This window comes from Cynocephalus volans, chromosome 12 (assembly GCF_027409185.1).
Source record: "Cynocephalus volans isolate mCynVol1 chromosome 12, mCynVol1.pri, whole genome shotgun sequence".
Classification (NCBI taxonomy): domain Eukaryota; kingdom Metazoa; phylum Chordata; class Mammalia; order Dermoptera; family Cynocephalidae; genus Cynocephalus; species Cynocephalus volans.
This window is the reverse complement of record NC_084471.1, coordinates 104,217,629-104,244,448: the sequence shown is the minus strand read 5'-3', so window position 1 is coordinate 104,244,448 and position 26,820 is coordinate 104,217,629. Positions and strand designations below refer to the sequence as shown.

Below are 26,820 nucleotides of genomic sequence, written 5' to 3'. Positions count from 1 at the left end.
GGTTATTAGGGAAAGAAGTATGTTATGCTAAGATTTAGCAACCTTCTAAAAGCAGGACGTAGGGGCTGGCTGGTTAGCTCAGTTGGTTAGACCGTGGTGCTGATAACACCAAGGTCCAGAGTTTGATCCCTGTACTGGCCAGCTGCCAAATACGTAATAAAAGTAGGACATTGATAGAGTTTGGATGTGTTGTCCCTGCCAAAACTCATGTGGAAATCTGATCCCCAATATGGCAGTACTGGAAGTTGTTTGAGTCATGGGGGTGGATCCCTTATGAATGAATTAATGCTCTACCTGGGGGGTGAGGGTCCTGAGTGAGATCTCACTTTATTAATTTCATGATTGTTTAAAAGACCCTGGCATGGGCCGGCCCGTGGCTCACTCGGGAGTGTGCGGTGCTGATAACACCAAGGCCAACCAAGGGTTTGGATCCCTATATAGGGATGGCTGGTTAGCTCACTTGGAAGAGCGTGGTGCTGACAACACCAAGTCAAGGGTTAAGATCCCCTTACTGGTCATCTTTTTTAAAATAAATTTTAAAAAGACCCTGGCACCTCCCCTCTCTCTATCTCTCTCTTGCTTCCTCTCTCCATATGATCTGCTTGTACCTGCCGGCTGCCTGCCACTTTCCGCCATAAGTAGAAGCAGCCTGAGGCCCGTGCCAGATGCAGCTATCCCAGAATTGTGAGCCAAATAATCCTCTGTTCTTTATAAATTACCCAGTCTTTGGGTAATTTATAAAGAACAGAGGTTCATTTGGTATTTCTGCTATAGCAACAAAAATGGACTAATACAGAGATAAATATCTAAGACACTCTTATTAAAGCTAACTTTGGCACTGTTTGTGATTGAGATGAAAACAAGTTAACTCCATGGGTGGTCAAGCTTCTGTCCCCATATCTTGTGGAGTGTGATAAAAAGTTTTCAGATGCACTTGGAAATGGACAAACTAAATGACACACTTAGAGGTCTACTTGTCTTTCAATAGGAGCTGAAAGTCTCCTATATTCTGGAGGTGTGTGATGAGATAAACTGATTTGAAAATAGCCCAAGTGTGAGAATTTCCTGTTCAAGCCTTAAGAGATGCATTTATGATAAATCTACTTTTTTTCGCTTGAGTCACTCTTAGTCTTCACAGGGCAATCTGTGAAGATCACAGACATTGTTTGCTCTTGTCCTAGATTTATGTCTTTAAATTTCACTTCTTGCTCAGCCACAGTAGGCGTTTTCATGAGAGTAGCCAGGCCTCCCACTAAAGGATGCACGACTTACTGGTGACAGAAGGTATGTATCGCTGCTCTCCTGTCTTTCTACTAGCTCATCTCATTTAGTGGGAGATCACAAATGCTAGATGTGATGCCATTGGTGTAAAATTAATATACAGTAAAATCAAAGTAGAACATTGAATAATTCAGGGTGAAAACCTAGCCTAAATAATATCAAATATGGTGAAGGATTTCTTAAAGGATTCAAATTATTGCCTGTGGAGAATTAATCAAGTGCATATTCACATATTATGTTTTGTTAAGCAATATAATTTAAAGTGAAATCCATAGGCAAAGAATAAATAATTTTAGATGTTGTAATCAGTACACTGTGTGTCTTTGAATAATAATATACTAATCCAGCAATTATAGATTTTTAAAAGGAATTACTTAAATGATGAAGCCTAAACATAATTCACAGACTTACTTAGATTAAACAAAAGCAGTTTGATTTTTCATGAGAATAAGAATGAGTTAGATTATATAAAATGTTTAACGATAAACAATGAAAAGACTGAAAAAAATCATCAAAATATTGCAAAAAAGTGTACCACACTGATATGAAACTCTTGTCTAATCGTTTTTTTTTTAACATGGTATAACTCATATGAATCAAAAAACAATAATAGAACAATTGTAACTAAAATAATGACTTAATATTGCTAACATTTATTGAGAGCTTTAAGTGCCCATTTGAGTAGTGTTTTACAGGAATTACATTTATATGTTCTTATTTCCAAGTTAATAAACTAGGTCATTAGACACTAACTTTTTAAAGGTCACTCAGTGTAAGTTTCAAAGCTAGAATTAATTCTAGATCTCCATGACTCCAGAATCCTTTGTCTGAATTATTAAATTACATTATCTGATTTATTACAATTACTCACACAATTACCCTCACTGACTTTGACCACCATAAGACCTTTCTGAAAGTCTGAACCAACAGTGTTCTTCCATAGATGGTCTGCACTTTTATTTATCACGTATGGTTTCATATTTTAGCCATTAAATCAATTCCCAGTTTCTTCCGTAAAATAGTTATTTAAAATTTTTTTCGCAATTTTCCAAAATTAAGTATGCATAAGTTTATTGTGTCTTGTAACATGTTATAACAGATAAAATATCCTTAAATTTTTAACGATTTCTCAGAAATCTTCAATTATCAAAATAGAAGACCATTTAATAATCCCTAATCCATTTTAATAAATAAATGTAAGCTACTAAATAAAAGTAACCTAGTGCAAAAAATTATTATTGGTATTAATATATCTTATTTTTCATGTTTAAAACACTTAGCCTAAGCCATTATTGAATTTCAAAATTATCTTAAAAATTAGTTCATCACTTTTTTGTAATATAGCATTTCAATTTTTAGTGCAGGTATTCTCATGGTGTTGAAATATTTCTGTGGAAACTGACATTATCAAAGATATTCTTTTTTATGAACATCTTTATTCTTCACACTAATTTATTGCTTTTCATCGTCCCATGAATAAAATACTGTCAGAAGAAGAATATCTTTTAAACTCACTTACTTGACTGTGCGACCCTGGTTCGCATCTCTAAGGTCCCAGACTCTCTAAGGTTCTCCAGCTGCAAACGAGCACGACACTCACTCGTCACCCCGCCCATTTTGACTGCACTCGGGGTCGTGTCCTGTGCACACCGTTCATTAACTTCTTGAGGACAATTGTAAGAGGACAGCTCGTGAGATCACTCGCCTGCAGAGATGAATGACGAACGAGTAGCCTACTCAGAACTGAGTCTGGCCAAGGACCCAAAGAAGCAGCAAAGGACACCTAAGAGCACAAAAAGCTCCATTTCGGTCACTGAACAGGAAATAATCTATGTGGAATTAAACCTTCCAAACGCTTCTCAGGATCTTCAAGGAAATGACCAGCGCTCTCCCTGCAAAGGTAAAGCATGTGATACTTTTGAGCTGTTCTAGGGTGTGCAGCTGGGATGCGATGGTGTGGGGAGAGAACAGGGAATAAGTTTCCGGATTTTTCATGTGTGAGGACAGGAGCTCTAAGTCGAGATGTTATTCTAACGTGAAATAGGAAGTCTAATTTTACTCATAAACTGTTGAAATGTGTATCCTCGACCCAGATCTCATGGAGCACTATATTTACTAAAAATACAACGGCGTATTCTAGAGACAGATCACAATGGTAGCTGTGGATTTGGGGTCCAGGTTTATGTTCATTATTCTCTGCGCATCAGGGCTCTCTTGAATGCAAACCTTTTGAACAGCCGTCTCCAGCTCCTTTCTCAGTGTTCCTGCCTCTCTCCCTGCAGATTTACCATCACTTCCTCTCATTGCTAGGATCCTGGGAACCATGTGCCTTGTTTTAATGGCCACCGTGGTGATAACAATGACAGTTGTTACTCCCTGTAGGTATATGTTTGAAAGATTATAGGGGAACTTGTCACTTTAATGATTGGAAGTGCTTTTTTGTTGTTGTTGTTGTTGTTGTCTTTTTCGTTACCGTGCACCGGCCAGTCCTATATAGGATCCGAACCCGTGTTGGGAGCGTCGCTGCGCTCCCAGCGCAGCACTCTCCTGAGTGCGCCAGAGCTCAGCCCCTGGAAGTGCTTTTAAACATCTCATAATATCAGGAAACAGAGTTTTCATTTCAATGTATACATTTGGACTGACTGGGAATGGCTATTCTGAATTTGTCAACAGTATAAGTAACAGAAATATTGTAGAGAGCATTTGTTTTTAATTGTATGTATATGATCTTATTTCATCATTCAAAGATATGCTTTAGGATCCTGAAAAATCTTAGTGAGATAAACAAATTAATTTTTGAAAGTAGTTATATCAAATACTGATATAAAAGGTGGTGAACTTTGGTCCTTTAGGCTCCTTAAGTAATTTTCCCCAAAAACTTTCATTACTTTATTACTTTTATCCTGGTAAAATAAGTTTTATTTCACATTATCCTAATTTTAAACAATATATTAACTTCAAACTGTGTAACTAAAATTACTATGATTTGTTTAGATATTATTTTTGTAAGAATTACTTTAATTTTTCTAGCTACTGTAATACAGGAGCAGGACAATTCTTCCCTAACAAGAACCCATAAAGGTACAGAATGATTTTAAAAGTTCTTGAATTAGTGCAGTTTATATTTTGTCTCTAACTTAAGACATGCAAAAATTATAAATTATTTGGGGAAAAATAAATTAGAAAAATGGGCAATAGATATTTATTTGGGGAAAAATAAACTAGAAAAATGAGCAATAAACGTTTATGAGTACTCATTTAAAATTACTTTAAAGTCTTTTTACCAATTCGCTCAAATTTTCTATTGCTATAATGTGATGAGATAAATAATTTTCTATTCTAAAATAAGGGTTTTGTTCAGTGACTTTCAGGCAAATGTGTAGGATGGACTTGTTTGTTCCTTTGTCATATGCTGGCATATAAATTAGGGGGTGACAGGCTGACACTTTTCTATGTTGTTTGTATGAGCAATTATGTTTTGTTTCCTATGTACAAGTCAGTGAGTGTACATAGATATGCTATGTACACATATTTTTATACCTATGCAAATATATAAATATATTTTCATTTTTTAAAAATTTATCTTGTTTCTGGAAAGTAATTCATAGTCTTTCCTCAGTACGTTATGGTGGTTGTTGTCCAAAGGAGTGGTTCACGTATTCCAACAATTGTTATTCCATTAGTATGGAAAGAAAAACTTGGAATGAAAGTTTGATGGCCTGTGCTTCTAAGAACTCTGCTCTCCTTTATATAGATGATGAAGAAGAAATGGTAAGATTTTAAAAGTTTTTAGCATTTTATTAAAAGCAACTGCAGTCCACAATATATTTGTAAAAGTCATCCATATTCCCATATATTAGTTTATTTTCGAATTTGTTCAGTATTCCATTGTTTGACCCTCCAATATTTTATTTATTTTTGTATACTTCTAATGCACATTTGATTATTTCCAGTTCTTGCTTTTCATGGAAAATCATGCTTCCACAAATGCTTTTCTTCAAAATAAAACTTTGCTGTTTAATTTTACCATATGTAAAGAAAACTAAACATCTCATACTTGTGCAGATTGATCACAAAGTGAACTGACCCATGTAATTGCAAGTCAGATCACAAAACAGAAGTTTCCAGCCCCAGCAGCCCTGGCCCTGTGTGTGCTCTCATCACTTTCCCTCCCTCCTCCCTAAACCACTATCTTCACTTTTGATATTACAAATAAGCTTTGCCTGTTTTTGAATTGATATCAGTGGACTCATACAGCATGCATTTTTCGTCTGTCTCCTTTTACTCCCATATATTTGTGCAATCCATCCATATTACTGCAGTTACCTGTAGTTTGTTGATTTTCACTGCTATATTATGTGAATATAACAATTAAAATCCATTCTATCCAGTGTTTCTACATCAACAAGGGAGTCTCACACATGAGCACAAAGAGGCTTCCTGGGCGGAACACTTGCAATTGTGGGGTTCCCTTTGCTGGCCCCCATATCCACACCCCACTCTGGTGTGTCTAGTTATGGAGGAAGCCCTTCCTCTGGCTGCTGATTTTCAGCAGGTCTCCTGATAGACCCCTCTTGGTGGTGGGATAAGCCTTATCTGGTTTTGCTAGCAGGGCTCCCTTTCAATAAGAGCAGGACTGAACTTACCTGAGCCACCTCTCCTTGCTAGGTTGGGTGCTGGGCAACAGCATGTCTAGGTCACTTTTTTCTGTTGTCTGGGGGACTTAAGATGCCCTGCCACTCTGTTGATCCCTGCCGCTGGGCCACAAACCATTTTCCCTTTCTCCTTCTACTTTCAGAGTTCTCTTTTGCTTTTGTCTTTCTTTAGTTCCAGAGTTTGCAGTTGTATTTAGTAAGAAGTCGCAGAGAGGAACGAGTCTATGCCACTTTTTCTGGACCATTGGTATTTCACTAATACAGACACAGATAAAAGTGGGGGCTTATCTAGTTAAAAGATGATATTGTGCCCAGAAAGACAAATTTTGTTTTCTCTGTTATTTATTTCCTCAGTGGCAGCACATGAATTTCTTTCTAAACCCCAGTATCTATGAATTTAGTCACAATATCAGGAGAAATGAATGCGCAATATCTAGAAACTTATTCAAATCTATACTATGTTTATTTTGTCAACATTGTAACTATAAGTTACATCAATCACAATTTTCCTTATTAATATGAGAAGGCTGAAACAACTAAGTACATATAAGTATAAATCATAAGGTATAAACAATAGTTCATTTAAAATTAAAATTACAAACATTTGTGAAGGTTTTGGCAGTATGAAAAGTGATTTTCAACTTTATTGTAATGTTGAATATATTCATTTTGGTTTTTTAAAGATCCTATGAAACACTACACTACCTGCGTTTCTTTAAATTATTAAAAGATTTCATAATTATTATTTAAATGCAACTTCTTTTTTGCTGGTAGAAAGTTCTGATGCTCCTATCATTTGTATCATAGGTTGGAGTCTTTCGTAACAGCACTGATCATCCGTGGAAGTCAATAAATGGATCGATCTTCAAACTAAAGTAAGTTTTGTTGAATGATGCTATATGGAAAAAAAATGTATAAAAAAGAGAAATTCATAAGAATAATATTACTAAATTTATACTGAATTATAGAACTAAAGAAAAATGATGAAAATTAGTAAAATGTTGATATAAATATTAAAGAAAGAACTAGGTTTTTATAGTAATACATTCATGCCAATGTTATATGAAAAACATTTCTATTTTCACAACATGCTTTTACTACAGCACCTGGAAGATGCTATTGTTTCTTTTATTGTCCCCAGGATATATAACAGAATTTTACGTTTTTCTCTATTACAGAGTAACGGAATCAGGAGATCATGAACATAAATGTGTTATGCTACACTCAGGATATCTTAAATCAGACAGTTGTGGATCTTCACAAATGCATTATTGTAAGCATAAGCCTTAGAATTGAACCACCTGAGTTTGAGGTTTGTCAGGTAATTTTATGTTGAATGAAATGGAATTCATATTGTAATTGCCTGTCTTAAAATAGAGTTATTTGTTCAAATAACAAAGATATTTTCAGGAGCAGTTACAGAAGTATAATACACATACCACAAAGTACTCATATCATTCCTGTTGTGTTTGGCCCTTTTTGTTCAACATTATATTTGTGGCATTCAACCTTTCTAGAAGTTCTCAAGTTGTGCAAGTCTGTTTATAGGACATATGAAGAATTAGCAAGGCCATAGAGACAGATAGTGGGTTAGTGCTCCCAAGGGGCAGAGGGGAGGTTGGAAAAGGAAGTGACTGCTAATTGCTACGGTGTATCGTTTTGTGGTAATGTAAACGTATTAACTTTTGATTGTGGTAATGATTGTAACTGTGAATATGCTAAAAATCAGTGACATATACTTTACAAGAATAAAATTTATACTATGTACATTACACCTCAATAAATTATGTGTTAAAAGAAAATCTGTCCTGGGATTATGTTTGGGAATGCATTTAATCGTTAAAGTAATTGTTAAAGATTAGTCTTCTTTATAATATTGACTTTTCTAATCATTATCAAGCTATGTCCTTCAATGTATCAGATTTTTGCAAATATATTTTGATTTTTTCTATTTTGTATTTTTTGTTATTGAAATCATACAGAAATGTAGGTATTTCACATTCATATATTCCTGCTTTTTTTTCCTTTGCCCATTTTAAAATTAATTAATTAATTATTTTTTTTTACCGGTTGTGAATATTTATGAGATACAAAGCTGATTGTTACCCCTTGTGCCCATGATGTGAGGGCCAGATTCATACTGGCAGCATACCCATTACCACAAATTGCATTTGTACCCCATATCCCCCACCCAATTATCCCCAACCTCCTTCTTCCTTCGTTTCCCCCCGACTCAACTTTGTAGCCCAAGGAATGTTCTCTCCCTCTGCAAGTCCAATGCACTACTGTGGTCTTTCTTTTCGGCCTTCTTTCTCTTCTTAGCTCCCACATATGAGTGAGTACACGTGGTATTTATCCCTCTCAGCTTTGCTTATTTCACTCAACACAAGTTTCTCTAGGCTCATCCATGTTGTTGCAAATGGGAGTGTTTCATTCTTTTTTATGGAAGAGTATTATTCCATGGTGTATATATACCACATTTTCCTTATCCAATCATCCATAAATGGACATTTAGGTTGGTTCCATGTATTGGCTATTGTGAACAGAGCTGCGATGAACATGGGAGTTCAAGTATCCCTTCAACATGATGATTTCTATTCCTCTGGATATATACCCAGAGTGGGATTGCTGAATCACATGGAAGATCTATCTGTAGATGTTTGAGAAACCTCCATACTGTTTTCCATAGTGGCTGTACTAAATTACAGTCCCACCAACAGTGTAGGAGTGTTCCCTTCTCTCCACACCCTCTCCAGCTTTTGTTATTCACCGTCTTTTTATTATAGCCAGTCTACATGAGGTGAGGTGGTATCTCAATATAGTATTAATTTGCATTTCCCTGATGACTAGTGATGTTGAGCATTTTTTCATGTATCTGTTGGCCATTTGTATGTCTTCCTTTGAAAAATGTCTAATCAGCTCCTTTGGGTAATTTGTTGTTTTTTTGTTTTGTTTTGTTTTGTTTTTTACAGTGTAATTGCTTGAGTTCCTTGTACATTATGGATATTAATCAATCCCTTGTTGGATGCATAGGTAGCAAAAATTTTCTCCCACTTTATAGGTTGTTGTTTCACTCTGATTGTTTACTTTGCTGTGTAGAAGCTTTTTATTTTGATATAGTCCCATTTGTTTATATTTTCTTTTGCTGCTTGTACTTTCAGGGTCATGTTCATAAAGTCTGTGCCCAGACCTAGTTGCTGAAGTGTTTCATCTGTATTTTCCCTTGGTAATGTAACAGTTTCAAGTCTTTTGTTGTTCCATGTGAGTGGTAAGATTGTTTTTTTCCATTTCTGTGAAGAATGTCGTTGGTATTTTGATGGGGATTTCATTGAATGTGTAGATTGCTTTGGGTACTATAGACATTATCACAATGTTAATTCTTCCAATCCAAGAGCATGGAATATCTTTCCATCTTTTTGCATCTTCAATTTCTTTCAGAAGTGGTTTGTAATTCTCATGATAGAGGTCTTTCACCACCTTGGTTAAAATGATCCCTAAGTATTCTATTTTTTTTTTTTTTTTTGGTGACAATTGTAAATAGGTTTACTTTCTTTATTTCTCTTTCTGTTAGTTAATTATTTGAGTATGTAAATGCAACTAATTTGGGGGCATTTATTTTGTATCCTGCAGTGTTACTGAAGTTATTAATCAGCTCTAGGAGTTTTTTGATAGAGTCTTCAGGTTTTTCTATATATAGTGTCATGTCATCTGCAAATAGGGAAAGTTCGACTTCATCCTTTCCAATCTGGATTTCCTTTATTTCTTTCTCTTGCCTGATTGCTCTGGCTAGTACCTCAAGTACTATGTTAAATAGAAATAGTGAGAATGGGTTTCCTTGTCTTGTTCCTGTTCTTAAAGGGAAATGCCCTCAGTTTTTCCCATTCAGGTGGTACTGGCAGTGGGCTTGTCTTAGATGGCTTCTATTGTGTTGAGGTTTCTATTGTGTTGTGTTTCCTTCTATACCTACTTTGTTGAGAGTCTTTATCATGAAGGGATGCTGAATTTTGTAAAATGCTTTTTCAGCGTCTATTGAGATAATCATATGGTCTTTGTTCTTGAGTTTGTTGATGTGATGTATCACATTTATTGACTTTCATATGTTGAATCATCCTTGCACCCCTGGGATGAATCCCACTTGATCATAGTGCATAATTTTTTAAATATGTTCCTGTATTCTGATTGATAATATTTTGTTGAGGATTTTTGCATCTAGGTTTATCAAGGATATTGGCCTGTAACTTTCTTTTTTGTGTTGTATCTTTGTCTGGTTTTGTTATCAGAGTTATATTGGCCTCATAGAATTAGTTTGGAAGAGTATGTTCTGTTTCAATTGTTTAGAATATTTTAAGGAGAATTGGCATTAACTACTCTTTAAAAGTTTGATAGAATTCAGCTGTAAAACCATCCAGACCAGGACTTTTTTGTTGTTGTTGTTGGAATATTGTTAATTACTGCTTCAAATGTGTTGCTTGTTATTGATCTGTTCAGGTTTTCTATCTCTTCTTGGTTCAGTCTTGGTAGTTTGTATGCATCTACAAACTTATCCATATCTTCCAGATTTTCATATATGTGGTATTGGTTGTCATTTCTGATTTTTGTTATTTGTGTCTTCTCTCTTCCTTTTTTTTTTTTTTTTTTTGTTAATCTAGCTAATGGCTTGTCTATTTTATTTATCTTCTTGAAAAACCAACTTTTTCTTTGATCTTTTGTGTGGCTTTTCAGGTTTCTATTTAATTTAGTTCTGCTCTGATCTTAATTATTTCCTCTGTCTACTAGATTTGGATTTGATTGTTCTTGTTTTTCTAATTTTCTTATTTGTAATGTTAAATTGTTAATTTGAAAACTTTCTGTTCTTTTGATTTAAACATTTAAAGCAATAAACTTCCCTCTTAGAACTACTTTTGCAGTATCCCATATGTTTTGTATGATGTTTCATTATTTTCATTAGTTTCAAGAAACTTTTTGATTTCTTATTTAATTTGTTCTTGCACCCATATGTCATTCAGAAGCATGTTGTTTAATTTCCTCATATTTGTATCATTTCCAGAGTTTCACTTGTTGCTGATACCTAGTATTAATCTATTGTGGTCTAAAAAGATACATGAAATTATCTCAACTTTTTAATAGTTGTTGAGGTTTGATTTGTAACCTAGTATGTGGACTATCCTGGAAAATGTTCCATGAAATGGCGAGAAGTATGTGTATTCTGTAGTTGTTGGATCAAAAGTTATGTATATGTCCACCAAATCTAATAGGTCTAAAGCATGGTTTAAATCCTGTGTTTCTCTATTGACTTGTTGCCTAGATGACCTGTCCAATTTTGAGAGAGGGGTGTTTAGGCCCCCTACTGTTATAGTATTGGGGTCTATCTCTTTCCTTAAGTCTAATAGTGTTTGTTTTATATGTCTGGGTGCTCCAATGTTGGTTGCATATATATTGATGATTGTAATGTCTTCTTGCTGGACAGATACCTTTATCATTGTATAGTGGCCTTCTTTGTCTTTTTTTATATTTTTTGGCTCAAAGTGTATTTTATCTGATATAAGAATAACTACTCTTGCTCATTTTTTATTTCTATTGGCATGGTAAAACTTTTTCCATCCCTTCACTCTTAGTCTGTGTGTTTCTTTACAGGTGAGGTATGTCTCTTGTAAGCAGCATATAGTAGAGTCTATCTTTTTAATCCAATTAGCCAGTCTGTGTCTTTTGAGTGGGGAATTTAATCCATTTACATTTAGGGTTGTGACTGAAAAGTGTTCTGCTGCTTCTGTCATTTTATTGATCTTCATTTGGATGTTTTGAATGTCTCATGTTTCTTTCTTCCCATTTTGTTGTTTTTGTTTGGTATTTTTGTTTTTTTGAAGTGGTAAGATACTGTTTATTTCTGTTTCTCATTTGCATTTTTGTGCTATTTGTGGGTTTTATTCTTTCTAATGTATTCATGGAAGTGATTATTGTTTCTTGTATTCAAGATGCAAGACTCCCTTGAGAATTTCTTGTAGGGCTTTTCATGTGGTGGTGAACAGTTTTTGTTTGTCTGGGAAATGCACTGTTTCTCCTTCATTTCTGAATGATAGCTTTCTGGGATATAGTATTCTTGGCTGGCAGTTTTTTTCTTTCAGTATTTTGAATATATCATCCCATTCTTTTCTGGCTTGTAGAATTTCTATTGAGAAGTCTGCTGTTAGTCTGATGAGGACTCCTTTATATGTGACTTAACACTTTTCTTTGGCTGTTTTAAGGATTCTCTCTTTGTCTTTGACTTTGAATAGTTTGACTACAATGTGTCTCAGAGAAGACCTTCTTGGATTGAAGCTGCTTGGGGATTGTTGAGTTTCTCAAATCTGAAGGTCCATGTCTGTCCTTATACCTGGGAAATTTTTCTGATATTATTTCATTGAATATGGTCTCAATGACTTTTCCTTTGTCCTCCCCTTCAGGAATAACCATGATTTGGATGTTTGCATGCTTAAGGTTGTCTACTCTCTGTCTTAGATTATCTTCATTTTTTAAATTCTTTTTTTTAATTGGCCTGAGTCATTTTGAAGAGATTGTCTTCAAGATCAGAAATTCTTTCTTCCACTTGCTCTATCCTGTTGCTTATGCTTTCAGTTGTGTTGTCTACTTTGTTGAATGACTCGTCAGTTCCATGAGTTCTGTTACATTCTTTTTTAAAGTATTGATCTCTTTGTAGATTTCCTCCTTCATATCCAGGATAGTTTTGCTCAGTTCATTGTGTCATCTAACTGTATCTTCTTGTATCTCATTTAGTTTCCTAAAGATTTTTACACAGAATTCCTTCTCAGTCATTTCAAGTGTTTCCTCTTCTGTGGGGTCTGGCTCTTGAGGGTCATGATATTCTTTTGGTGGACTCATATTTTCTTGTATTTTCATATTTTTCTTATCTTTACATTGATGTTTAGTTATCTGGAAGAGCTGTCCTTTTTCTATTACTCTTTCCCTGGACTCTGCTGGTGGCCTTCTTTGTGTCAATTCAGATGAGTGAGTGATTGGTTGTCTGTCTGCACAGCTGCAGTGGCTGCTATGGCTTCACCTGTGGTAGCAGGTCACCCTCATGTGGCAGTGGCTTTGGCGGGTTGCCTGAGTGACAGAAGTGGCTCCAGCAGTGGCAGGCTACTTGCACAATGATTGTGGCTATCTGATAGTGCTGGTGGTGGCAGTGACTGGAGCAGTGATGTTTGCACTAGCTGCCTGCTTGGCTGTAGTGATCTCCACAGTTGCCGGTGCAGCCACAGTGGCTGCAGCAACATCTGGGTTAATTCACAGAGGTGGAAGCTGCACCAGTGGCTGTAACTGCTTCCCTGGCATCTACACTGTCCACAGCAGTAGTGGGGTTACCTTGTGAGGGTGGCAGCAGCACTGGCAGCTGCAACTGCCTCCCTTGAGTTTGTTGTGTCTGCCGTGATTGCAGAGTTACCTGGTGTGGGCAGCAGTGGTGCCAGAGGCTACACCTCTCTCCCTCCCATCTATGATGTCCTCAGTGAAAGCAAAGGAAGCAGGGCTACCTTGTGGGGTGGCTATGGTACTTTTAGCTGAAATAGCCTCTGACACCTCTGTGGTGTCCACAGCAGTAGGGATGTTACCTCAGGAGGGCAGCAGTGCCACCGGTGGTTGGAACTACCTCACTCTCCTCTGTGGTGTCCTTGGTGTTGTCCTAGGTGGCAGCGGAGTTACCTTATGTTGACAATAGCAGCAGCAATGGCTGCAACTGTGCCACTCTTGTCTGCAGTGGCCCTGGTGGCTGCAGGGTCAATTCACTGCAGGGGCAGTGCTCTCTCCATCACTTCCTCTGTGGCTTTGCAGCTGCAGCGTTAGTTCATATTGGAATCAGCAGAGCTGGGGTCTGCCACTTCCTTGCTCACTCCCTCAGACCAGCTGGTCTTACTGATGGATGGCTAGGGCAGCAGCAGCCGCACTGTGCGCAACTACAGCAGGGGATCCGCAAGAGGCTGAGCTGGCTGTTGAAGCTGCTTGGCAGGGGTCCTGTGAGTTGTTGGTCTGGCTGGTGCAGTGGTGTAGACAGCTGCTAGCAAAGTATGCTGCACTGCAGGTGGCTGTGGCAGAGGACCCACACATGGTAGGGCTGACTGGCCTAGCAGTGTGGGCAGGGATCCTGTGCACATCTAGCCTGGTCATTGCTGTAGTGCTGGTTTGGGTAGTTTCCAGCAACAGCAGCAGCTGCAGCCATACTGCAGGCAACAGCAGCATGGGATGGGGCGAAACTCACAGAAGGAAGGTGGGTGATGGTTCCAGTTCCTGATGATGTCACTGCAAGTGCAGTGCTGGCAGGAAAGTGCAGTGCTGGCAGGAAAGTGCAGTGCTGGCAGGAAAGTGCCTGTTCTGGTCTTTTTCTGTGGGAAAATCACATCCTAGGTTTCTCTAGTCTGCCATCTTCCCACAATTTTCTTATTTCTAAATATTATTCACTAGTGATGCCATCTGAGTTCACAGAATATTTTAGAATATTAGGAAGGTTTATATAACACATTCGATTTCTTTAATACATGTAGGGTTTGCTCAAGTTTGTTTGTTGTACTGAATTTTGGTACTTTGCATTTTCTAAGAATATTCTATTTCATATGGATATTAAAATGTATTCATAGTACAGTATGTTATAAGTTATATGTGCTTAACATCTGTGAAAAACATTATGGTGTATCCATGTTGAATCCACAAATAAAATATTTCTGCCTTCTCAGATTCTTCCTTCAGTAATCTCTTATCAATTGTATTAAGCCTTTTCAATGAAAATACCTTTGGCCTTATTGATCCTCTCTATTGTAATTTCATTCTTTATCATGATTTTGTATTATATATATTTTTTTTCTTTCTACTTTACTTGTGTTCAATTTCAGCTTTTTGGTTCTTAATTTCTTTTGATGCACTGTTAAATAATTAAATTTTTGCTTTCACTTTAAGTAATATATGCATTTAAGCATTTTCTTTATGTTTATATATTTTTTCTTGACAAATAATTGATTGTATGTATCTGTGGGGTGCAGCAATGAATATCAATAAGAGTGTACAATATGTGATGCTCAAATCTGGATAATTAGTAGATTCAACATTACACGATGTAATCATTTTTTGTGGCCCTTTACCAATTTCTTACTACCCTCCCCCACCTTTCTCACCTTTGAGGGGGCCTCAATTCTGTTCCCTGTTTTTGAAAATTAAGCAAATTATTGATTGTTATATCTTTCTCTTTGTTTTTTTTAATTTATGTTTTGTTCTGTTTTTCTTTTTTTAGTTCCCACTTATGAGTGAGAACATGGTATTTCTCTTCCTGAGCCTGGCTTATGTCTCCTAGTTTACTCTAAGTTCTCCCATGTTGCAGTGAATGGGAGAAATTTTATTCTTTTTTATAGCAGGGTAGTATCCCATTGAGTATTTAGGTTGGTTCCAACTCTTGGCTGTTGTAAATAGAGCTACAATAAACATGGGAGTGCAGGTATCCCTTCAATATGACGATTTTTATTCCGTTGGATATATACCCAGCAGTGGGGTTGCTGGGTCATATGTCAGTTCTATCTGTATTTATTTGAGGAATCTCCATACTGTTTTCCATAATGGCTGCACTATTTTACAGTCCCAACAACAGTGCAAAAGAATTCCCTTTTCTCTGCATCCTTTCCAGCATTTGTTATTTTCTGTCTTTTTGGTAACAGCCAGTGGAACTGGTGTGAGATGATCTCTCAATGCAGTTTTGATTTGCATTTCCCTGATGCTTTGTGATGTTGTGCATTTTTTATGTGTCTAAGCAATCATATGTTTATGTGACAGACTTTTACTTTATTTTCCTTGTCATACACCTAATAATTGTGAATATTCTTGTAATAATATTTTTGGCTCATAAATTATTTAGAAATACATCACTCTACATCACTCAATCAAAAATCATATACAATTTTCAAAATTTGGTTACAGACTTTTTTCTTTTACTTTTTATTTAAAATGTTTATTCAAAATATTTTAACATATACTTGTACTCATTTGTGAGATACAGTATGTCAGTTCAATACATCACTGAACAATGATTCACTTAGGGTAGATAGCATAGTTTGTACCCATTAGTCCACCACTTCTCACTTTTATTTTAGTTAAACTATAGTTATAAAATTTTCTACTAGGCTGGGATTGTTTTATTTTTGGTTAAATGTGGCTAGTGACTGAGAAATTGATTTGAAATATTATTTATTTTTAATTAATTAATATTAAAATTAAATTGCTATATTTTGAGTGTTAACCAGCCATACTTGGCTAGTGGTTATTGCATTTACTGCACAGTTCTGTACTTTCTATTTTAGTAACCTTGGGAATATGAAAATATAGTGTACCTTTGTAAAATTTTCATGTGACTTTTAATATATAAATATTCTGTGTTAGTATAAAGCTTATGTGTGAGTATGTGTGCTTATGCATTTGTGTTTGGGTACTCTTACAGTTTAAATCTTTCTACAGTCTATTGAGTATCTACTTGTGATATTAGCAGTGAGAGAAAAGTGTTCAAATCATCATTTATGATAGTTTACTCGCTCATTTCTTTAAATTCTACGTTAAATTTGTATTATTAGGTACATATAAATTATTAAAAATTATTGCAAATGTTTTGGACAATGAATCTATGATTATAAAACATGTTTCTTTATTTGCAGTTGCGGTTCTTGCCTTATCTTATGACACTAATATAACCATAGCAGTTTTCTACTGGTTTGTGTTACATGCTATATTTTTTCATCTCCTGGTTTTCACCTTTCTTTATGCTTGCTAATTTATTTTACTGATCAGTAGAAGGATCAAACCCTGGTGTTATCAACAACATTCTCTAACCAAGTGAGGTAACCTGCTAGCTTATGTTTATATTAAAGGAGTGTCTCATTTAGACAGCAGTTATTTTTCTAATATAATCACTATTTGTATTTAATTAAAATTGTTCTATTTATATTTCATATAATTATCAAATTTTAATATATAATTATTCATTTTCTTTTTATGTAAATGTTTAAATATAATACAATTATATATTATAATATAATTTTTATTTAATCTGGATTGACTACTAAGTTTTTGAACTCTACTTGCTTTTTAAAAATCTTTTCACAATATTTTTATTGTTCACTTTCCACTATACAAACTTGTTAATTAATGTTCTGTTAATATACTTTTATTAATGCTCTGCATTTAACACCATATATTCTTTACTCATTAAAATACTAACAAATTAGTTCTTTTACCACTTCTTACACAGTGAACTGTTCTCAGTACCCTTGCTATGGCTTGAAAGTTAGTGTCCTCACCAAAATTTAAGTGGAAACTTAATCCACAGTGTGGTGGTATGAAGAGGTGGGGTCTTTCAGGAGGTGACTAAGCCGTGAGAGCTCTGCACTCATAAGTGGATTAGTGCCTTATGAAAGGGCTGTAGGGAACCAGTGTTTGTCCTTCTGTCCTTCTGCCTTCTACTGTGTGGAGACCCAGATACAAGGCATCATCTTGGAAGCAGAGAACAGCTTCACCAGACACCAGACCTGCTGGACTTCTCCACCTCCAGATCTGTGAGAAATAAACTTCTATTGTTTATAAACTGCCTAGTCTGTGGTATTTTGAAATAGCAGCACAAATTGACTAAAATAACCCTCCCTTTCATTATTGCTTATGCTGTATTTGCTCCCTGAATTCTAATACAAACATATATTTTACAATTTAAAAGTTGGTTCTTAATGTTTTATCCATTCAATATCCATTTAAATATACCCACATTTTTTTCATCAAGTCTCCATTCTGCATGTTCAAGTTTTTATTGGGAGGAAATGCTTCATCTTAGAAGATCCTTCAGTTACAGTGAATTAGTAATTGAGTCCATTTTTTAAAACTCCTTGATAATGTATTTTGCCATCATATTAAAAGGATACTTTTAATTGTTATTGACTCCCAATTTACCTGTCTCTCTTAGGATACTACATATTGACATTATTGAAAATAGTCACCGTAATACGTGTTTAGATTCTTTATGTGTATATATATACACATACACACACACATATATATACACACTTAACGTTTATCATGTAGAATATATTCTAACTACTCTGGTTATTTTGAGTAATTTTTGTTGTGCTATTATATATTTTTGTCTTTGTCTGAGCACAGATTTTATTACTCTTAAATGCTTAAAGAGTAAAGATAAATATTATTGCATGCAATAAAGGACACGTTATATAACATTTAATTGAAAACACAAAGTGGATATCTGTGTGTATAGTAGACATAATTATCTCAAATTTAAAAAGAGAACAGTAGTGAATGTGATATTATTTGGCATCTCTAATGAATGATTTCATTGTTTTAATTCTAAAATATGACTAAAAAGAGTTTATTAATTTTGTTTATGAAAATGTGATAAATGCATAAATATAAATGCATTTATTTGTAATAAATAGAAATATATACATATACACTAGCATATATATGATTATTAATTTAGTTTATGAAAATATATTGAAATATAATTAACAGAAATGCATATATAGTAAACCAACTCTAGCCATTGTTATGGAAGGCTCAAATGATAGTCTAGATTCCATGACCATAACTATGAATTTAAGTTGCATTTTTCTAGATATTAGAGAGATAAAGATTTGGGATTTACTCAGTCCCCAGATGGTTTTATGGAAGCGAATATCCTTTGGAATTACAAATAACGAACATTCCTCCTTTTCTTGATACTAGATGAAGAATGATGAAAAAATTTCCATTTGATATAGACTAGATAATTTAGATTTGAAGTTCTTCTCTAATATTCATGTATCATGTGTTTTAAAAGTCTACTTTTTCTGCCCCCTCCACTTTTTTAGTTAGGCGACATTTTTTTTAATTATTTTTTTTCTTCCTACGTAGTTTGACTTGGGCTTTTACGATTTACAACAAATATTCCTATGTACATATAGACAATTAGTCATGATTGGAGAATGAATCAATAAAAAACATAATGAGTAGATGTTTAATATTTCGATCTCAGGCATGGTGATATAATTTAATATTGTTTATTATTTTATCATTCTAAGAGACTTTCTTTAATCAGGGGAGTCTGATTAACTTTTTACAAAGAATAAAATTGAATACATGAATTTTAAAAACAAAGGCAGAGAAATAAAGAAGATAAGTTTGGGAACTGAGGCCAGTTACAACAAAGTTGAAAATGTAGTTACTCCTCAGAACAGTTATTGACAAATATACTTAAATGCCTATTAACAATATGACTATGGTTTTATAATTTTTAATCATTTAATGATAATATAACAAGGATATAAGAAGAAGTGTGTCATGTCAAAATTTAGCGATCTTGTCTTAAACATCTAAGATCCTTTTAACAAGGTTTAAGGTTTTAGTGTTTGCGATTGAGTCAAAAACAAGTTAACTGAATGGGTAGTCAAGCTTCTGTCCTCCCATATCATTTAGAATTTGAAAATAATTTCTCAGAGACACTTGAAAAGGAACAAATTAAACAACACATGAGGTGCCCAAAGTCTCCTATATTCAGAAAATGTGTGATGAGAATGAACTGTCTTCAGATTAGCCTGTGTGAGAATTTCCTGCTCAAACCTTAAGTGACATGACGCTGAGAAATCTATCGTTCCACACTTGCCTCACTCTGAACCCTCACAGGGCAGTCTGTGAAGATCACAGATAATTTTTTTTTTTTTTTTTTTACGAGCATGATGTGGCCTTCCACAGTGGTGGACACAGGACTTACTGGTGACGGAAGGTATGTTTCACTGCTTTTCTGTCTCTACTAGCCCCCTAATTTAGTGGGAGATTGCAACTTCTAGATGTGATGCAAATGAGGTGCGATTACTATAGAGTAAAATCAAGGTGGAACATTGGTGTATTTACGTGAATTATCCAGGGTGAAAAACAAGCCTGAAATATGAAATACGTTGGAGGATTTTTTAAAATACTCAGTTTATTTCCTGTGGAGAATTAGTTGAATGCATACACACACATGATACTAGGTTTGCTAATTAATATAATTTAAAGTGAAACCCATAACCATCAGGACAATGAACAATTAATTTTGGATTTTTAAAATCAGGACAGGTATAATAATATTTAATATTTAGCTCAGCCTTTACAAATAGATTTTTTAAATGAACACCTCAAATTATGAATGTCAAACAATTTTTCATACACTTAGATTAAGTAAAGCAGTTTTTACTTCCAACAAAAATAATGATACCTTAGCATCCATAAAATGTTCACCTAAACTTAACTATAAACAACTGAAAGACTTAAAGAAACTGAAGAAAACATTGAAAAAATGACATACCACACTTATATAAGAGATTCCTATCTGCTGAGGTATTTTACATGGTCTAACTAATATGAATCATAAGTAACAACATGGCAATTGTCTTCAAAATAATTAAAATAAGGAATATTTATTGAAGGTTAATGAATGCCAGGTTGAATGTTAAGTGTTTCACATGTATTATGTTTTACAAATTATGATTCCCATTCTAGATTAGTAAACTAGGTAACTAAACACTAAGTAACTTTTTAAAGGTCACACATTGTAAGTATCAAAGCCAGAGTGAATTTTGTATCTCACTTATTGCTCAGCTCATTGACTGAATTCTTACATTACATTATCTGAATTTTATAATTACTTATGCAAATAAAGAGACCCTCACTGACTTTGACAACAATAGGATCTTTCTGGAAGTTTGAATCAAACGTGTTCTTTTATAGATGTTCTAAACTTGTATTTATCATTCTACGATTTCATATTTTAGCCATTAAATCATTTGCCAATTTCTAAATAAAGTGTATATTTAAAAATATATTTTAGTATTGTTTAGCTCATGCATAAGTATATTGTAACATTTTCCAAGACATAAAATATTTCTTTAAATTTTTAATGCTTTCTCAAAATTCCTCTCATTCACAATAAAAGAGTCATAACATTTCATGCTCTTTTAATAAATAAATGAAAGTCGCTAATTAAAAGTATTGTAGTGGAATAAATTGCTATATAAACTATCATTACTACTCCTCCATTTCATAGCACTCAATCTTTAATCATTTATGAATTTTAAAATGTTCATAAAATTAGTGCATTAACTTTTTTTCTTAATGGCATTTTAATTTTTAATACAGCTATTCTAATTGTGTTACAGTATGTCTGTGGAATCTGACTTTAAACTAATGAGGATATTCTCATTCATGAATTCCTTATTCCTCACTAATTTAATGGTTTTCATAGTTTAACCAATATATTATGTAAAATGCAGAATATCTTTTTAAAATTACCTATTGAATCATGAGACCTTTCTTTAAAACTCTACTAAAGTTAGTACCAGACATTTAAATCGTTTAACTGCAAAACAGATTTTGTCTCTCAGCTCCTCAGCACACCTAGTTTGACTATACCAGTGACGTTGTTATTGTACACACAACTTGTCAACGTCCTATGTACAGTTACCACAGAGCACAGTCCCTGATATGACTCCACTGCAGAGATGAATAAACAAAGAGTAACCTACCCAGAACAGAATCTGGCCAAAATCCCAAAGAAACAGAAAAAAAACCATGAGGACACTAAATGCTCCATTTCAGTCACTGAACAGGAAATAACCCATGGGGAATTAAACCTTCAAAATGCTTCTCAGGATGTGCAGCTGGAGGGCAGAGGTGCGGGGAAAGGAGAGGAAATATTCCTCATTTGTGAGTATGAGAGGTTGAAGTTGGGATATGGTATTCTAGTGTCAACTCTGAAGACTAATTTTATTCAGGCATTGCAAAAATTTGTAGTCCTTGAAAAACGACTCATAGAGGATTTTACGTACTGAAAATGCAATGGTATATTCTGAGAAAAATATTACAGTGCTAGATGTGGGATTGGGGTCTAGGTTGATCTTCATAGTTCTCTGTACTTCTGGGTTCTCTTGTGTGTAAACTTGATAAATAACTGTGTCCATCTCTCCATTGTCAGTGTTTCCATTTTTCATCTACAGATTCACTGTCACCTCCAGGGAAGCTCACTGCTGAGATCTTGGGATACATTTCTCTTGTCTTAATCACTGTGTTAAAATTGATGGTTCTTATTTACTGTAAGTATATTTTTGGAAGATTATAAAGGAACTTTTCACTTTAATGATTGAAAGTGCCTCAACATTTCATAATATTAGGGAATAGAATTCTGATTTTAATGTATGTCTTTGAACCCAATGTGAAATGATTATTCTGAATTTTTCAAAGCAAAATGATTGTAGAGAGCATTTGTTTTAATTGAATATAGATATATATTCTGATTTCATAACTCAAATATACTTTAGGGGACTGAAAAATATTTAAAAATACAAATCAGTTCTTGAAAGTGTTTAAATCAAATACTGCAAGAGATGGTAGAGTTTGATGCTTTAGGCTTTTAGAGTTTTTTTTCCAAAGTCACATCATTTCTTTAATTTTTGTAGGAAAAGTCCAGTGCATTCCAAATCGTCCCAAATCTAAATAATTCACAAAATTTCAAACTAAGACTCTAAAATTATTATGATTTATTTGGATATTAATTTTTATAAGAATTATTTTAATTTTTCTAGTGACCGTGATACTGGAACAGAATAATTCTTCTCTGAAAACAAGAAGCCAGAAAGGTACATAATGATTTTCAAAGTTTTGATATTTGTACAGTTTATACATTGTCTCTACCTTAAGGCATGCAAAATGATAATACGGGTTTTTTGGGGAAATTAAACTACAAAATTGAGCATTAAATTCTCATAAGTACAGATTGTAGTAGAGCAATCCCTTTACTCCAACAATAAGTAGAAATTTTCATTTAAAATCACTATATGCTTTTTTTCCCCCAATTTTCTCAAATTCCCTACTGCTATAATATGAGAGAAGATCAATTATTTTACTAATCTTAAAAAGAATTTTTATTCAGTGACTTTCAAGACATGTGTTGGGTGGATTTTTGTTTGTTTGCTTTATATAGTCACATAAATTAGGGGATGACCTTGTTCTGTCATTGTTGGATGAGTATGCTTTTTAAAATATGTACTTTTTTTATTAGGGTATATAGATATGCTATGTATATATACATATGTTCATTTCTATGCAAATAGGTAAGTTAATTTTAATATCAAAATATTCACATTTTTTCTGGATAGAAATTCATAATCTTTCTTCAGTGTATCATTGTGGTCACTGTGAAAAGGAGTGGTTCACATATTCCAGCAGTTGTTATTTCATCAGTATGGAAAGAAAGACTTGGAATGAGAGTTTGATTGCCTGTGCTTCTAAGAATTCTAGTCTTCTTTACATTGATGATGAAGAAGAAATGGTAAGATTTTAGATGTTTTAAGCATTTTATTAAAATTGACTTCAGTCCACATTATATTCATAAAATTCATCCATATTCCTGTGTATATTTTTAATTTATTTTTTTTCAAATCTGTACACTATTCTATTGTTTGAATTTACTCTATTTTATTTATTTTTGCATGCTCTAAATGCACATTTGATCATTTCAGTTCTTCTTGCTTTTCATGGAAAATCATGCTTATGAAAATGCTTTTCTTCTAAAATAAAAAAATTGCTTTTGCTTTTACAATACAGAAAGAAAATTAAACATCTCATGATGGTGCAGATTGATTCCAAAGTGAACTGACCCATGTAATTACAAGTCAGATCACAAAATAGAAGTTTCCAGCTCCTGCAGCCCTGTCCCTGTGTGTGCTCCCATCACTTCCCTGTCTTCTATCTAAACCACTACCATCAATTTTGATGTTACAAATAAGCTTTGCCTGTTTTTGAATTGATATCAATGGACTCATTCAGTAGGTATCTTATGTGTCTCCTTTCACTTCCATATATTTGTTCAATCCATCTATACTACTGCAGTTAGCTGTAATCTATTCATTTTTACAACTATATTATGTGAATATGACATATTAAAATCCAGTCTATCCATTGTTTCTTGATAGAAAAGGTGTGTCATGTCTCAGCGTAAAGAGGCTTCCTGGGTCATCACTTGTAGTCCCCGGGCTCCCTTTGCTGCTCCCCCACTCCCACACTGCTGTCTGTTGGTAAGGAAGAAGCACTTCCTCTGGCTGCTGATTTTTAGCAGACCTCCTGATAGACCCCTCTTGCCAGTGGCACCAGCCTGGCCTGTTGCTGGCAGGGCTCTTTCAATACAGGGTAGGACTGAGCTTATCTGAGCCACCTCTCCTTGATAGGTTGGGTGCTGGGTCACAGCATACCTTGGTCACTTTCTTCTGTCGCATGTGGGACTTAAGATTCCCTACCACTCTGTTGATCCCTGATCTTGTGTTCACAAATCATTTTACCTTTCTCTTTCTACCTTTCAGAGCTCTCTTTCGCTTTTGTACTTCATTGGCTCAAGAGTTCACAGTTGTGTTTAGTAGGAAGTAGCAGAGAGAAATGAGTCTATGCCACTTTGTCTAGACCACTGGCATTTCACCAACACAGATACAGATAAAAGTGGGGGCTTATCTAGTTAAAAACCAAATTTTGTCTTCTATTTCGTTTAATTCCTTAGTGGAAACCAGTTAATTTCTGTCTCAACCCCAATGTCTGAGTAACACAATAGAAAAGTACCACATGTATTTAGTCGCAGTATCTTGAAAATGAATGCATAATATCCAGAAACATTTTAATCCATGCTATGTTTTTTTCCCCCAAAATGGGTAGCTATTAAGTTATATGAATCACGTTTTTTCTTATTAATATAAGAAGAATAATGAAACTACTAAGTATAAACTAAGTACATGGGTATAAATATAAGTTCATTTAAAATCAAAATTACAAACATTTGTGAAGCTTTTGGCAATATGAAAGATTGTTTTCGACTTTATTATACTTTATTATATTTTTGCACATGTTCATTTTGTTTTTAAAATTAAAGATCCTATGAAACAGTACACTACATGCATTTAAAAAAAATTATTAAAAGCTTCCATAATGACTCTTTAGATGAAACTTCTTTATTTTCTGGTAGAAAGTTCTGATGTCCCTATCATTTGTATCATGGGTTGGAGTCTTTCGTAACAGCAGTGATCGTCCATGGGTGTCAATAAATGGCTCAACTTTCAAACTAAAGTAAGTTTTTTTGAATAATGCTATATAAGAGAAAATATATGAAAAAGAGAAATTAAGAATAATAATATTAATAAATTTAATATTATTTAATATTAATGAATTACAGACCTAAAGAAAGATGATGAAAATTAGTAAAATGTTGATATAAATATTAAAGAATAGACTACTCAGTTTTTATAATAATCCACTCTTACCAATATTATATGAAAAATGTTATCTATTTTCACAACATGCTTTTATTACAGTACATGGAAAGTGCTATTGTTTCATGTATTGTCCCCATGATATATAATAGAATTATGCATTTTTCTCCATTGCAGGTTAACAGAATCAGGCAATCATAAACATAATTGTGTTGTGCTACTCTCAGGATATCTAAAATCAGACAGTTGTGGATCTTCACAAATGTATTATTGTAAGCATAAGCTTTAGAATTGAACCACCTGAGTCTGGAGTCTGTTAGGTAATTTTATATTGAATGAAATGGAAACCATATTATAATTGGATGTCTTAAAATAATTTGTGTTATTCTAATAACAAAAACATTTCCAAAACCAATCATTGAAGTATAAAACACGTACCACAAAGGACAGATATCATTACATTTTGTCGGGCTCTTTTTGCTCAGCATTATGTTTGTGGCATCCATCTTTCTAAAAGTTCACATTTTGTGTGAGTCTGTTTATACGAAATATGAAGAATGGACAAACCCACAGAGACAGAATGTGGATCAGTGTTTACGAAGGGCTGAGGGGAGGTTGGAATAGGAAGTGACTGCTAATTTCTACAGTGTTTCTTTTTTGGGTTGATGAAAACTTACTACATTTTGATTGTGGTGAAAGTTGTAACTCTGCAAATACACTAAACATTACTGATTTTTATACCTTAAATGAATGAATTTTATGCTATGTGCATTACACTTCAATTAAAGTGTTAAGAAAAAGTCTCCTGGAATTATGTTTGGGACTACATTTAATCTTTAAAGTACTTTTTAAAGATTAGACATCTGTATAGTATTGGTTTTCTAATCAATATTATGATATGTCCTTCAATGAATTAGGTTTTCTTTAATTTCTCTCTATCATGTTTGTACTTTTTGCTGTTGATGTCTTGCAGAGTATTAGCATAGTGATGAGATACCTCAAGTTTATTTCAGCACTATGCACAATAGCCAAGATATGGAATCAATTTAGATGTCTATTGACAGATGAATGGAGAAAGAAAATGTGGTACATATACACAATGGAATACTACTGAGACATGAAAAAGAATGAAACCCTGTCATTTACAACAACATTGACGAGTCTGGATATACTATGTTAAGTGTAATAAGTCATTCTCTGAAAGATGAATACTACATGCTCTCAGTCATATGTGGGAGCTAAAAATAAGAATAATAAAAATAATAATTTGAAATTTTAGGAGTACAGAGTAGAATTGTGCTTACTAGAGTTTAGGAAAGGCAGGGGCAATGGTGACATTTGTACTAGGGAGGGTTTTATTTCCAATGTTGAATAAAAGGTATAGTAAAGGTTCTACATGTGTCATACTTATGATTTCCTAATTTAGGGGAAAAGATTTTGATATTTCATCCATATTTACAAAGGTTTTTAAAAAACCATACTTCTGATATTGAAGGAGTTGTATAATATTCTATCTTTCTAGTAGATTTTATCAATATTACATTTTTATTATTTTTCTATCATTTGGAATAATATTTCTTCTCTGTATAATGTTTATAAAG

At 34.0% G+C, this 26,820-nt stretch overlaps 1 protein-coding gene across 1 annotated transcript; it reads left to right on the top strand.

The window, feature by feature from the left end:
• The first annotated feature begins 2,994 nt into the window (after window positions 1-2,994).
• Window positions 2,995-25,645, top strand: LOC134391551 (NKG2-C type II integral membrane protein-like). The gene is made up of 6 exons (XM_063115532.1): window positions 2,995-3,181; window positions 21,968-22,063; window positions 22,553-22,606; window positions 23,126-23,298; window positions 24,976-25,076; window positions 25,397-25,645. The coding sequence occupies exons 1-6, from the start codon at window positions 2,995-2,997 to the stop codon at window positions 25,506-25,508; spliced, it is 723 nt and encodes a 240-aa protein (XP_062971602.1). The 3' UTR covers window positions 25,509-25,645.
• Window positions 25,646-26,820: the final 1,175 nt, after the last annotated feature.

Excerpts from the sequence above, each read along its gene's own strand:
- LOC134391551 (XM_063115532.1), top strand. The coding sequence starts at position 2,995 with ATGAATGACGAACGAGTAGCCTACTCAGAACTGAGTCTGGCCAAGGAC. Across the intron at positions 22,064-22,552 it reads ATTGATGGTTCTTATTTACT|TGACCGTGATACTGGAACAG; the intron begins GTAAGTATATTT and ends TAATTTTTCTAG. Across the intron at positions 23,299-24,975 it reads TTGATGATGAAGAAGAAATG|AAAGTTCTGATGTCCCTATC; the intron begins GTAAGATTTTAG and ends ATTTTCTGGTAG.